We start from the raw sequence: 14,596 nt of genomic DNA, 5'->3' as shown, positions 1-14,596 counted from the left end.
CCCTCTATTTCCTCTAGGAGCAACAGTTCAGTATTTGCTAGTTCAATGTTGGAGGCAACTTTATAAACATAACTACTGCAAATAACGAGAACTGACTCCATATGGAGTGGGTTATAGAGAGGTGTGACTAGCTCTGTTGGAATAGTTCACATGAGACAAGCCAGGATGGAAAAGGGGATGGATCTGAGAAGTAGTGAGGAAAAATAACATCTGTATGGTGATGCTATGGGTGTTACCAAGAAAAATTGCTGATGCAGTAAGTTGTTCCCTATGATATGCAAAGATCACATGTTACATCCTCCAAATTCAAGGCCAGGGAAAAAAATTTTCCTTTTCTTAGAGCTTGAGAGATCTGCGATTTACTGTGTTTCTCCTTGTTCCATAGTCCCATAGCATATTGACCTTCTATTAAAGTGCTTATCTCTATTTTTTGTGTGAGGGGACATTTGTCCAACTCCCACATTAGAGAATGAACTTTTGGAGAACAAAATTTGGCATCTTTTATCTTGTATATCAGACAACAAAAGAAGGCTTTGCATGTAGCAGGGCTAGAGTGGGACTTATGTGAAAATCTGTAGCTTACATTTACATTATTAAACTTAGAGGGGCCGGCCCCATGGCTTAGCAGTTAAGTGTGCACGCTCCGCTGCTGGCGGCCCGGGGTTCGGATCCCGGGCGCACACCGACGCACCGCTTGTCCGGCCATGCTGAGGCGGCATCCCACATACAGCAACTAGCAGGATGTGCAGCTATGACGTACAACTATCTACCGGGGCTTTGGGGAGAAAAAGGGGAAAAAAAAAAAAGAGGAGGAGGATTGGCAATAGATGTTAGCTCAGGGCCGGTCTTCCTCAGCAAAAAGAGGAGGATTGGCATGGATGTTAGCTCAGGGCTGATCTTCCTCACACAAAAAAAATAAAATCAAATCAAAAAATAAACTTAGAAATTTATTTGTAATCCTTGGAACTCCTACAAATTCTGAATTATTTTAATGTGCTTGTTTTGTTGTTGTGATGTTATAAAAAACTAGTTAGTGGCTTAATTTCTATGGTAATATCTATTTCAGAATCTTTTTTTCCTTAAATCTTTACACTTAAATTTTGGAGCATAGTCGGGGGTTTAGAAGTGATCATTATCTGCTTCTAAACAGAATTGAATTATCTCTCCAAAGGCTAAGTAAATTTCCATTATATCATGCCACAGAAGCAGATCTCCCCAAATCAACAAAGCTTAATGGCTTCTCAGTCATATAGAAACATACATCTTAACTCGTATATCCTCTGTGGATAATATAAATAATTTGGTCTCTTGGATACTCATTGGAGGAGAGATATAATTTCAGGACAGTGGTTTGATAGAAGTATATGCCTGAGGTGCTTTGGGAGCATAAAGTAGGGGCACTTCTTGAGACCTAGGAGGAAGCTAGATAAAATAAATGAAAATTTCGGGGAAGTTTGGTGTCTGAGCAGTTTTGAAGGAAGAGCAGGGTAGGTAGTTGGGGAAGGGTTCCAGGTGGTGACCGTAGCAGGAACTGCGGTCAGGATGCATGAGGCAGCCTGGTGTGTTTGGAAAACTGCAGGTAGTTCAGAATTGCTGCCATGTGGGGAGATGAGACTGAAGCCAGACGATGGAGGACCTTATGTGGCTTCTAGAAGGCTCAGACTTTAGCCTGTTAGCCAGTTACATTTCAAAGACACTGGTATTCCTTGAGATGTGAATAGATATTCTTTGCAAAGTAAGTTCTCTTGTCAAATAAGGTCTATAAATTTCTGCATATTGTAGCCCTCACTTGGGCATTCATAGTTTGTGTTAATATACTATAGGCTCCCAGAAGATCTGAGGTAAAGGAACCTGTCTGTCTAACCAGATTTTATCCGTTTCCCAAACTTAGCTAAGCATAGCTCTTTTTTTTCTTTTTAAATAAACTCCTATTATCTTCTTATAGAAATGTTCTGGGTAATGAACCATTGAAGGATTTAAGCAAAAGTAATACTTCTATTTTTTTTACTTGGCATACTTCCCAAGGTGTATCCTAATAAAACTCATGAAAATAGAGAATTGAAATGTGCCCCATTGCATGTCTGCAAAAATAAAAAATTTGAGGAACAGATTATACCAATGAATGAACATGAATGGTACATGTTCTTATTTGGAGATTTAATTTCTCCAGGAATTTTGAGGTTAACTTCTTCAACTATATAGTTATTACTAAGTAGAATGAAGAGAGTGACTCACAAAAAACAGTTAAAATTCAGAACTTTTTTCCCTTAATTATGACTTTTTCAGACTTATCAAAAAGCATAGGGGCCGGCCCCGTGGCATAGCGGTTAAGTGCACGCGCTCTGCTGCTGGCAGCCCAGGTTCGGATCCCAGGTGCGCACCGATGTACCACTTGTCAGGCCATGTTATGATGGCATCCCATATAAAGTGGAGGAAGATGGGCACAGATGTTAGCCCAGGGCCGGTCTTCCTCAGCAAGAAGAGGAGGATTGGCATGGATGTTAGCTCAGGGCTGATCTTCCTCACAAAAAAAAAAAAAAAAAAAAAAGCATAGAAACTTAGAATGAACATTAAAAGCCCACTGTGTACTTTGCTCTAATTGCATTGCTCTCCCTCCTCTCTACAGGTAACTACTGTCTTGAATTTGGTGTTTATTGTTCTCATGCATTTCTTTATAGTTTTCTTGCTTCTGTATGTGCCTCAAAGGAAGTGTCATTTTGTACTTTTTTGCTGAGTAAGATTCGCCCTGAGCTAACATCTGTTGGCAATCTTCCTCCTTTTGCTTGGAGAAGATTGGCCCTGAGCTAACATTTGTGCCAGTCTTCCTCTGTTTTGTATGTGGGTCGCCACCACAGCATGGTTTAATGAGTGGTGTAGGTCTGCGCCTAGGATCTGAACCTGCGAACCTGGGCTGCTGAAGCAGAGCACGCTGAACTTAACCACTATGCCAGCCCCATTTTGCATATTTTTAAAGTTTATATAAATGGCTTTATCCTTCTGAAACTTGCTTTTTTGTTCAACATTATATTTATGGAATTTATCCATGTTAATAAATCTAACTCTAGTGTGTTCATTTTTACGTTCTGATTTATGGTATTCCATCGTATGAGTTTGTTGAGGTTGTTTCTTTTTTTTTTTTTTTTTCTAATTTTTTAATTTGTTTATTTATTTTTCCCCCAAAGCCCCAGTAGATAGTTGTAGGTCATAGCTGCACATCCTTCTAGTTGCTATATGTGGGACACGGCCTCAGCATGGCTGGAGAAGTGGTGCATCGGTGCGCGCCCGGGATCCGAACCCCGGGCCGCCAGCAGCGGAGCACGCGCACTTAACCACTAAGCCACGGGGCCAGCCCTAGGTTGTTTCTTTTTGACATTACTCTCATGCTGTAGTAAACAATTATAAATGTCTCTTTCATTTGCATGAGAGTTTTTCTAGGGTACCTACCTAGGTTTGAAATTGCTAGGTATATATGTCTTTAACTTTATTAGATATTGCCCAATTGCTCTCAAAAGTACTTGGATTAATTTACTGCTGATGGGTGAGATTTTTGTCTTTATCCATAGTCTAAACTAGATTTTTTGTGTGTGTGTGAGGAAGATTAGCTCTGAGCTAACATCTGTTGCCAATCCTCCTCTTTTTGCTGAGGAAAATTGGCCCTGGGCTAACATCCGTGCCCATCTTCCTCTACTTTATATGTGGGACGCCTGCCACAGCATGGCTTGTAAACGGTGAGTAGGTCCGTGCCAGACATCTGAACGTGTGAACCCTGGGCTGCTGAAGCAGAGCAAGCAAACTTAACCACTACGCCACCGAGCCGGCCCATAAACTAGATTTTAACCTTCAAATATTCATGGGAAATGGGAAGAATAAAACAAGCTAGAGATTGTGTCATTTAGCCTGGATTAATGTTGAATTTCATTTTGTCTTTACAGATCTTGGAGAAATTCATTCAAGGCTTTTAGATCACAGACCAGTTATTCAAGGTGAAACTCGTTATTTTGTGAAAGAATTTGAAGTGAGTATTTAAAACTTGTTTTGTAAAAATACTGCCCTAATTGTTAGCATGTTAATATGTGGAAGAGAAGTTCTCTAGTTTTAAAATCTCTGATGTCCATTCATGTGTTCATAAAATATACAAAGTAAAACTTATTAAAAGGCATTACCATTAATGGAAGGAGCATAAGACTAGGCAGCAGGAGACTTGGGCTCAAGTTCTGGTGCCTACTCGGGTGTATTTAGTGTCTGTCGACTTCAGTTTTTTTATTTATAAAATCAGATATAGTGAAAAAGCTTTTAAAGATTAGTGGGTCGAGATTTTCCAGATCCATTTTCTATGTTTTTTTCTCAGTGGGAGCATCAGCACTCACCTACAGCACTCACGTTAAAACATGAGAATCATCTTTGGCAATTAGGGCCCACATTCAGTGACCGATTCTTCTAGATGTTACCTCATAAATCTCTATCCCTTCTGACTTGTGTGCCTGCTTTATCAACTCAGTCAAATCTAGTCTTTACCCTGCTGCCAGAATGCTCTGACATTATTACATTTTTTGAAACCCTTTGATAATATTTGCTATCTACAGGATCAAGTCCAAGCATCTGTCTGTGACCTGGCCCCTAGCTTTCTGGCTTTACCATCTGCCACCCCACCTTGCATGCTATGTTCCAGCAGTTCTGATGCACCAGCCTGCCATCCTGTTTCATATTACTGTTGTTTTGCACATGTATTGGCTCATTGTGCATTAAACAGTAACATCCCAAGCTACTGTGGGATAAATGGTAAATGGTGTTACACAAACAATTTTGTGATTCTGTGGAAGTTGGGGTTCTATTTTCTTTTTTGTGTGTGTGAGGAAATCAGCCCTGTGCTAACATCTGCCAATCCTCCTCTTTTTTTTTTTTTTTTTTTTTTTTGCTGAGGAAGACTGGCCCTGGGCTAACATCCATGCCCATCTTCCTCCACTTTATATGGAACGCTGCCACAGCATGGCTTGCCAAGCAGTGCGTCTGTACGCACCCAGGATCCGAACCGGCGAACCCCGGGCCGCCGCAGCGGAGTGCATGCACTTAACTGCTTGCGCCACCGGGCCGGCCCTGGGGTTCTATTTTCAAATGAGACTCCAACCAAGCAGGAAGTCTAAATCTGTCAAATTGTTTTCATAAACACTTTAAAACTACAGAAAGCCTGGTACATACAGAGTGCTCAAGATAGAGGGACAGAGCTGCAACATTAGATACTATTTCTGGGTTCAACAGATGCTGTTACTCAAAATCTGCGTAATACCTACCTCATAGTGTTGTTGTGAAGATTAAAGGTGTTGGGGGAGCTGGCTGGGTGTTGTAGTGGTTAAGTTCACACACTCCGCTTCGGCAGCCTGGGGTTCGGATCCTGGGCGCAGACCTACACACTGCTCATCAAGCCATGCTGTGGTGGCGTCCCACGTACAAAATAGAGGAAGACTGGCACAGATGTTAGCTCAGTGACAATCTTGCTCAATCAAAAAGAGGAAGATTGGCAACAGATGTTAGCTCAGGGCCAATCTTCCTCACCAAAAATAAAAAAATAAAGGTGTGTGTGTGCATGTACACCCGCACGTGTGTCTGTCTGTGTGTATCTTAGAGTAGGAGCTCATTCCTAGGAATAACTAACTGTTAGCTGTCTTCATCATGATTACTGTTGTTGTGGGATAAGAGTAGTGGAACACACAGAAAATCATCCAGAGACCATTCCTTTATCATGCTATATAAAGATTATTACCAATCCCTTAGTGAGAATGAAGTCTGGACGTGGCATGACTGTGTTCTCTGCTCCGTCTCTCAAGCCTAACACCTCAAGGTGTTGGCCAGACTTTGTTCTTACTTGGGGCTCGGAGTCCTCTTCCTCATTCACATGATGGTGGCAGGACTCAGTTCCTTGCCGCAGTAGAACGACGTTCCCATTTCTTTGTTTGCTATCAGCCAGGGCCCCTCTCAGCTCCTAGAGGCTACTCGCATTCCTTGCCACCTGGCCCCTTCCATCTTCAAAATCATAAACCGAGTCTCCTTCATGTAGAATTCCTCTCATGCTTGCCAAGAAGAGCCCAGTCCTGTTAAGGACTCACTTGATTAAGTCAGGCCCACTAAGGATAATCTCCCTTTCTTAAAGTCAGTTGATTTGGGACCTTAATGTATCTGCAGAATATCTAAACAGCAGCACCTAAATTAGAGTTTGATTGAATAACTGAGGAAAGGTGTGTGTACACTAGGGGTGGAGATCTCGGAGGCCACATTAGAATTCTACCTAACATAAACTCTTGTAACTACCTGATATTTTTCTTATCATTTACTTGTTTATGACCTGAATTCCTTTGTTAGAATATAGGCACCGTGAGAGTAGGGACTTATCTTTCTTATTCTCTGTTGTCTTCAAAATGCCTAAACCAATGTCTGATGCATTGTAGGTGCTTAATATGATTCAAAAGAACAAGTAACAGAGCTTCAACTAAAACTTAGGTTTTGTGACCTCCAGTGATGTCATAAGTCATCTTTTTCATAAGTCGTCCTTTTTTTGCCGGTCTGGTTAATTTGAAATACTGAATAGTTTTTATTAAAAAAAATTGTAAATATACTTTTAAAGATCTACTTTATATTAAAAGAAGCATAGAATTTTAGAATTAAGATGGATTCTCTAATCCAACCCCCTCACTTCATAGAAACTGAGCCCAGAGATGGAACGCAATGTGTGAAAAATCATACAGCTAGTTAGTGGCTGAATTATCCCTGGAATACAAGTGTCCTTTTATGTATATCGGTATATCTTTAAATAACGTGAATGGTTTCTGTGAAAGGACTATACAAGTGAAACTGAGTCTTGAATGGAAGATGAAAGAAGTGTTACATAAATGTTGGCTCTCTTCCTCTTGAAGCCTACACCTCTTTTAACTGGGATAGAAGATAGTTGCCAAGAGAAGATGGGCATTTGTCTGAGAGGAGAGGAATTACCTGCAGTCCGCATTGTTAAACCCTCCAAGATCTTTGTGGAGAGGAGGCTGTATTGGAGAGTAGATAGAACGTGGGCCTTGGAGCTTGACATATCTGGGTTCAAATCCTGGCACCCCTCTTACTAGCTATGATTACTTGCTTTACTAAGGCTTAGTTTCCTCATTTTAAAAATGGGAACAATAATATATGCTGTAGAGTTTTTGTGAGTATTAAATGACATATCATTTTAAAAAATCCTTGGTGTATAGGTGTTAGACAAGTGTCGGTAACTTATTATTAAGAGAGAGATGGTAGCAAGTACAATCAAATAAAATGTATTAATTGAGAATTTGCAATAATTTGAATCTGGGTTCAATTTTTAATATTTTTAGGGAAGATAGGGATTTGCTAAGCAAATGACATTATCTTAGGAAAATGTTTACTAAAGAATAAAATTTTTTTTTTTAATTTTTTGTTTATTGCAGTAACATTGGTTTATAACATTGGAAAAATTTCAGGTGTACATCATTATACTTCTATTTCTGCATAGATTACATCATGTTCACCACCAAAATACTAATTACAACCCATCACCACACACATGTACCGAATTATCCCTTTCACCCTCCTCCCTCCCCCCTTCCCCTCTGGTAACCACCAATCCAATCTCTGTCCCTATGTGTTTGTTTATTGTTGTTATTATCTACTGCTTAATGAAGGAAATCATACGATATTTGACCTTCTCCCTCTGACTTAGTTCACTTTGCATTATACCCTCAATGTCCATCCATGTTGTCACAAATGGCTGGATTTCATCGTTTCTTATGGCTGAGTAGTATTCCATTGTGTATATATACCACATCTTCTTTATCCATTCGTCCCTTGATGGGCACTTAGGTTGCTTCCAAGTCTTGGCTATTGTGAATAACGCTGCAATGAACACAGGCGTGCATGTACCTTTACAAATTGGTGTTTTCAAGTTCTTTGGATAAATACCCAGCAGTGGAATAGTTGGATCATGTTAGTTCTATCCTTGATTTTTTGAGGAATCTCCATACTGTTTTCCATAGTGGCTGCACCAGTTTGCATTCCCACCAGCAGTGTATGAGAGTTCCCTTCTCTCCACATCCTCTCCAACACATGTTGTTTCCTGTCTTGTTAATTATAGCCATTCTGACGGGCGTGAAGTGATATCTCATTGTAGTTTTGATTTGCATTTCCCTGATAGTGATTTTGAACATCTTTTCATGTGTCTGTTGGCCATCTGTATATCTTCTTTGGAGAAATGTCTGTTCAGGTCTTTTGCCCATTTTTTAATTGGGTTGTTAGTTTTTTTGTTGTTGAGATGCATGAGTTCTTTATATATTTTGGAGATTAAGCCCTTATCAGATGTATGGTTTGCAAATATCCTCTCCCAGTTGTTAGGTTGTCTTTTCGTTTTGTTGATGGTTTCCTTTGCTGTGCAGAAGCTTTTTAGTTTGATTAGTCCCATTTGTTTATTTTTTCTATTGTTTCTCTTGCCCAGTCAGACATGGTGTTTGAAAAGATGTTGCTAAGACCAATGTCGAAGAGCTTACTGCCTATGTTTTCTTCTAGAAGTTTCACAGTTTCAGTTCTTACATTCAAGTCTTTAATCCATTTGCAGCTAATTTTTGTGTATGGTGTAAGGTAAGGGTCTACTTTCATTTTTTTGCATGTGGCTATCCAGTTTTCCCAACACCATTTGTTGAAGAGACTTTCTTTTCCCCATTGTATGTTCTTGGCTCCTTTGTCAAAGATTAGCTGTCCATAGTTGTGTGGGTTTATTTCTGGGCTTTCGATTCTATTCCATTGATCTGTGTGTCTGTTTTTGTGCCAGTACCATGCAGTTTTGGTTACTATAGCTTTGTAGTATAGGGAAATCAGGGAGTGTGATACCTCCAGCTTTGTTCTTTTTTCTCAGGATTCCTTTAGCTATTCGGGGTCTTTTGTTGTTCCATATAAATTTTAGGATTCTTTGTTCTATTTCTGTGAAAAATGTTGTTGGAACTTTGATAGGGATTGCATTGAATCTATAGATGGCTTTAGGAAGTATGGACATCTTAACTATGTTAATTCTTCCAGTCCAAGAGCACGGAATATCTTTCCATTTCTTTGTGTCTTCTTCAATTTCTTTCAGAAATGTTTTATAGTTTTCAGTATACAGATCTTTCACCTCTTTTGTTAAGTTTATTCCTAGGTATTTTATTCTTTTTGTTGCAATTGTAAATGGGATGGTATTCTTAATTTAAAGAATAAAATTTTCACACCGAGTATGATAGATACAAGCTTATATAAATGTCTTGAGCAGGACAAGAGCTCGAGCTTATTATATAATGTCAGGAACCAATGCTATATTGGTGACTAAGACAGACACAGACCTGCCCTTCGTGAAGCAAGGCATTCTCATATTGTGGTTGAAGAATAGTCTCTGAAGGGCTCGAAAATATTTTGTCAGCTAAGTTTGAATTATCTTCAACTAAATGTTATATAACTCCTTTTCTTGAAAAGTACTTGATCCTGTCTTTTGACACAATGGCCTCCCCAGTTGGTGTTCCTGAGGGTTTAGTGTAGCATGGAAACTTTCCTGTACATCAGGCTCAACTTCCTTTTCTGTGTATTATATTCTAACATTTCCCCTCAAATTAGAAGAGAAAAGCTGAAAGCGTATTAGAGACTTTAGATTTGAATCTAAATAGGTAGATATCTGCATTATTTACAATTCTTTTCTATCTTGGTCCAAATAATAACATTCTCCAATTAATAAAAGTGGTCTTCATTCCTAAATTGCATGGTTGGACAGAAAAGAATGGTGAGGCAATGCAATCAGTATTTCCTACAAGTTTTATCTTCTCTATACCATTTAAATATAGTTCACTCTATTTACTGGCTAGTATTTAAAACTAAAGTTGTTTATATATTTTAAAAAGTTAATGCACATGGCAACAATAATCTTTTTCTTTATAAAATTTTATTTCTAAAAGAAGTGAGTAAGTGCCACATGGTGGCAGCATTACTTAAATTATCGAAGTTCTGTTATAATATTTTAAGCTCTCTTTTTGTGTTTCTTAGTATTTCTGGACGGTGACTGTCTTTCTCCCGACTTTATACAAATCTTTTATTCCCTTGATCTCAGTGAACATTATGAACAGAGATCCAGTGGGCCCTTTCAGTGAGCGTCAATCTGGTAGTGTCAGCAGGTAGAGGCCTTGTCTTCTGCGCCGTTGTCTTTCTCTCCTTAGAGGAGATGCCATGGCCTCTCTCGTGTGCAACAGAGGAGAGACCCACGCTAGTCAGCATTTATGAAGTGCTTGTGGGATGTACAGTCCGTACAAGTTCCTTATTTCATTTTCAGCAAGTTCCTTATTTCATTCACTCTTTGAATGCTTTATTGAATAGTTATTGAGTACCTAGGTATATCAGTACAGAATGTGGTTAGTTACTAGTAACAGATACCTGAAAAATAGCGGCTTTAACAAGTGTATGTTTCTCTCACAATACCCAGAGCCTAGGATAGTATGGTAGCTCTGTGGTGTCAGCTTTTTCTTCCAACTCTTCCTTCTCCCACCCTGGGGTGTTGCTCTCATCCTTGTCACAAGGTGGCTTTGGGAGCTCCAACCGTGACATCTGCATTTCGTGTAGCACAATGGAAGGCAGGTGGGAAACAGCTAGCAGTCTCCGTTACAGGCACATTGACCACTCCAAATAATATTTGGGTGTTGATAGGAAGAAAGACAAGGAGAATGGGTCCAGAACTATCTGTCATACTAGATATGTAAAAATAAATAAGTAACAGTCTCTATCTTCAGGAAGCTTACAGTCTAGGGAGAAGAAAGACATATAAACAAAGAATTTTAATGGTGGAATTATTATGATAAAATAAGCACAAAGTACTTGAGATCTCAGAGGAGGAAGCAACTCCCACCAGAGCTGGGAGGGACATTTTCATAAAGGGAATGATGTTTGAGCTGAGAAAGAAAAATAGATGTTAGCAAGGTAGGAAAAAAATGGAGGAAATGATTATTAAAATTAGAGGCAAAAAAAACCCTGTTCAAATAAGTACAGTAATTAGAGGAGTTGAGAGGGATTGTGTTGATGAGTTTGAATGTGGGTTGAATTGATCCATAGAAAAATCCTTTAAAAGGCAGGACAAACTAGAATTTCACTTGACATCCTGATCTCTCATTTTTAGTTAGATTATTAGAGGAACTGTCAGATTATTAAATATTAGGGTAAAGTCTGTTCCATATAATGTAATAAATGTATGTATATGCAGTATGGTTTTAAATCCTTTGGGACTGACCAGTTGTGTGTGAAAGAAAATTTTAAATAATTTTTCATTAGCACTGAGCTTTGTTCTGAGAATTTTCACCTCAGAAATAATATGCGTGCACAAACAGATGTTAGGTTATTGTGTTCCTTTTGTAATGGGGGTAACAGTACACCTGAGTCAAAAATATCAACATAAAAACAAGCACATACCAGATGGTAAGTTTAAGGGCAGTGACTATTTCTAACATCCTCTCTTGTGTAACACTGTCATTGGGCCTATTTGTTATTATCGGCCATTATTGTCATTAATGGGCTGTTAGAGAGGTGAGGCTACAAATTCACTTACTACAATGTGTGACTACCAGTTTGCCTGCTACAAACTTTAAATAAGTGGTTTTTAACTTTAGTAGGTCATGGACTCCTTGGAGAATTTTTTCCCCCAATAAAAATGCATAGAGGACATATATATTCATTTTGAGTACAATTTCAAGAGGATTCTGGAACTCCAGAGCCCATCCATGGACCTCAGAGTAAGACCTGTACTCTGAATGGAGCTGCAGAACTCCCCTCTCTCTTCTTTGTTGTCTTTGTATTTGAATTGAGAGACCATTCTTTGCATCCTAATAAAGAAATTACCAGAAGGAATGAAATACTCTCCCCATTCTTGATTCTTCCAAATTCCAATGCCATCTGGAGAAGATGGCAGCATCTGTGGCATAGTTTTTTTTTTCTCTTTGAATCTGTCTATAAAAACAGAGCAACTAGGATAGTAAAACAAAGCAACATCCATTTAATAAAATTGGGGGACAAGATATCCCCAAAGTACCAAATGACCAAATCACCAACAGCTAAAAGGCTTTGTGGTGTCAGAAACTGCAGGAGGAAGAGGAGGGAAGGCAGAGGGTGCTGTGAAGCCTCGAGTGCTAGAAAAACCTCAAAATTACCATCAGTGTCTTTGGAAAGCTTGATGGGCCGTTCTGAGAGCAGCAGCAGAAATTGGGAGGCGACTTCACAGGCCCCAACTTATGAATTGGAAAGACTAATGGAGCTGGAGCAGTTTGTGAAACTCACAGACCAAAACGCCCTTCCAGAACAAGGCCCTGCACTGTGGAGAAACTATAGGAAATTGAATACTTTGTGAAACAGCAAACAAGGGAGTACTAGAACTTTGAAGTTAGAAAGGCTATCCTGACCGCCCCTCCTTTCTAAAAATAGAGGAAAAGTAATTTCAGTTAAAACTAAGCAGGAGTCAAATCCCGGACAAATTTATTAGCGGATGAAGTGCAGAATAAGTTTCTTTAAGGCAATGAAAGTAAGAAAGATATGACCACAAAAAAGATAAAAACTATAGCCTAATATTTTTAAATGAGCTTAGGGAGCCTAAGAAAATTATACAAGTGAGGAAAGAATGGTCTAAGTCAGAATTAGAAAAACTCAGAAATGACTGAATAAAATAGAAATAGAAAAAATAAAAGGTAAGGTGAAAAAATTCGGGAAAAAAATTTTAAAAATTATTTCAGAGATGAAAACTAAGCTAAAAGGAACACAAAAGTGAATAAACACAATGGATAGTCCAGTGAAACTGAAAATAGAAAAGTTTAAAATTTAAAAGACATGGCTAAAGAAATAAAAAGAATTCAAAAGAAAGGAGTAGTTATTGATGATAAATACAGAAGATCCAATATATGCATGATAATGAGCTTCTGGAGAAGAAAGTCAAAGCAATGTAATAGAACAAATGTAAAAACTAGAATTCAAGAACACTTTCCTGAAATAAAAATACTACTGAAATTTTATTGAAGTTCACACTGCATTCAGGGAAATTAACCCAGAACAGCCAACACTGAGACATTTTTTAATAAATCTGTTGGACTTTATAGAAAAAAAAATTCTTTGGGCATCCCAACAAAATGGCTAAGTCCTTTATTAAGGGAAGAAAATCCGATTGTTAATAGATTTATCTGTCTTATGCCAGAAGACAATGGAGTAACAGTCAGGGATTTTATATCTAGCCAAACTGACTCCCAGGTGTAGGGGCCACAGATACACTGTTAGGGTCATGCACAGACTTGGGGAATATTTTTCACATGAGCCTTTCCTGAGGAATCTATTATATAATCAACAGAATGAGTTTCAGACAGCCAAAATGATGGGAGAGACTTATACCTAACGACAGTTGGTAAGCATTAAATATACATTTACTTACAGAAGTAAGACTAAACGGTGGTTATAAGGGAGACAGTATAACATGCTGTGGCTCTGTGTTCTGACAGTGTAAATACAATCTATCAGAAAATGGAAGGAGGGGGGAGGGTATATGAAAAGTAGAATATCCTCACTTGTTGCCTTCTAAATATTAACTGGGAGTAAATTCAGATTGCTACCTGAGGGAGAGGGAAAAGCTAGAGAAAGCTTTATTAATTAATTAAGCTAATATTAATGTTGCTTATTATAGGGAACAAATAGGCAATAGCCAAAAAGTGGAGAACAAGGATATTATGTAAAGTATTAGTATAAACATAACCATGAGAGCAAAAACACCCACTTTTCTAAATTCTGAGAGATACACCAAAAAGAGAACAAATACACCACATGACCACAGAGAGAAGGATTACATACGTAGTGTGTGTGTGCTTATGAATTTGACTTAGAGAAATTTGAAAAGTCCATATATTGTGTTTCTGTTTAAGAAGGAATATATATATATACACACTTACACATACATATATATATATACATGTTATATATGCATGTGTGTATACATAGATGAATATATATGGAGGTATGTGGATGTATATCCTCATACTTAAAATAATGGCAGGATAAAAATTTTTAAATAATTACCTAAAGAGAGAGTGATAGAGGGAATAGGATACAAAGGATGGGGATAGAAGCTAGTCTTTTTAGAATATATATATTTTTTTAGAGATGTAGTTTTGGAGCCATGTAAATATTTTACATAATTTAAAAAAAAATTAAATTTTAAGAAGCAATCCCTAAAAATCAAGTAAAATATAAAAAAGCAAATGTATGTTTCCAGATGGTGCCATTGCCAATGCAGAGAGAAATTGTTCCAGGTAACTTTAAAACACAGTAATTTGTACATTGCTAGTGGAATATCCCTTCAGAACAAAGAGTTTAAAAAAAACAGAAAACCTTCCAGTGTTTTCAGTAATCATTTTGTTGATGCTAGTATTAGTATTGTTACTTGACTGAATTAGTGATAAAGCAACTGAATGATTATGTTGGTGCTTTGAGAACTGGAAAGAAACAGGTAAGACAGAGGAGGGTAATTAAAAACCCTATAGTAGGGCCGGCCCGGTGGCTTAGCGGTTAAGTGCGCACG

General features: G+C 38.2%; 1 protein-coding gene across 4 annotated transcripts in view; it reads left to right on the top strand.

Moving 5' to 3' along the window:
- Window positions 1–14,596, top strand: part of BLOC1S5 (biogenesis of lysosomal organelles complex 1 subunit 5) — an 89,963-nt gene that overhangs the window by 3,690 nt on the left and 71,677 nt on the right. For all 4 annotated transcript variants that reach the window (XM_087437971.1, XM_087437969.1, XM_087437968.1 and 1 more), the window contains exon 2: window positions 3,933–4,015. In XM_087437971.1, coding sequence (XP_087294097.1) covers window positions 3,933–4,015 — 83 coding nt within the window. The remainder of the gene's footprint in view (window positions 1–3,932; window positions 4,016–14,596) is intronic.

Source organism: Ceratotherium simum, chromosome 13, assembly GCF_057802395.1.
Source record: "Ceratotherium simum simum isolate JZ-2026a chromosome 13, ASM5780239v1, whole genome shotgun sequence".
Taxonomy (NCBI): Eukaryota; Metazoa; Chordata; class Mammalia; order Perissodactyla; family Rhinocerotidae; genus Ceratotherium; species Ceratotherium simum.
Note: the sequence above shows the minus strand (reverse complement) of the source record. Positions and strands in the feature narration are given on the sequence as shown.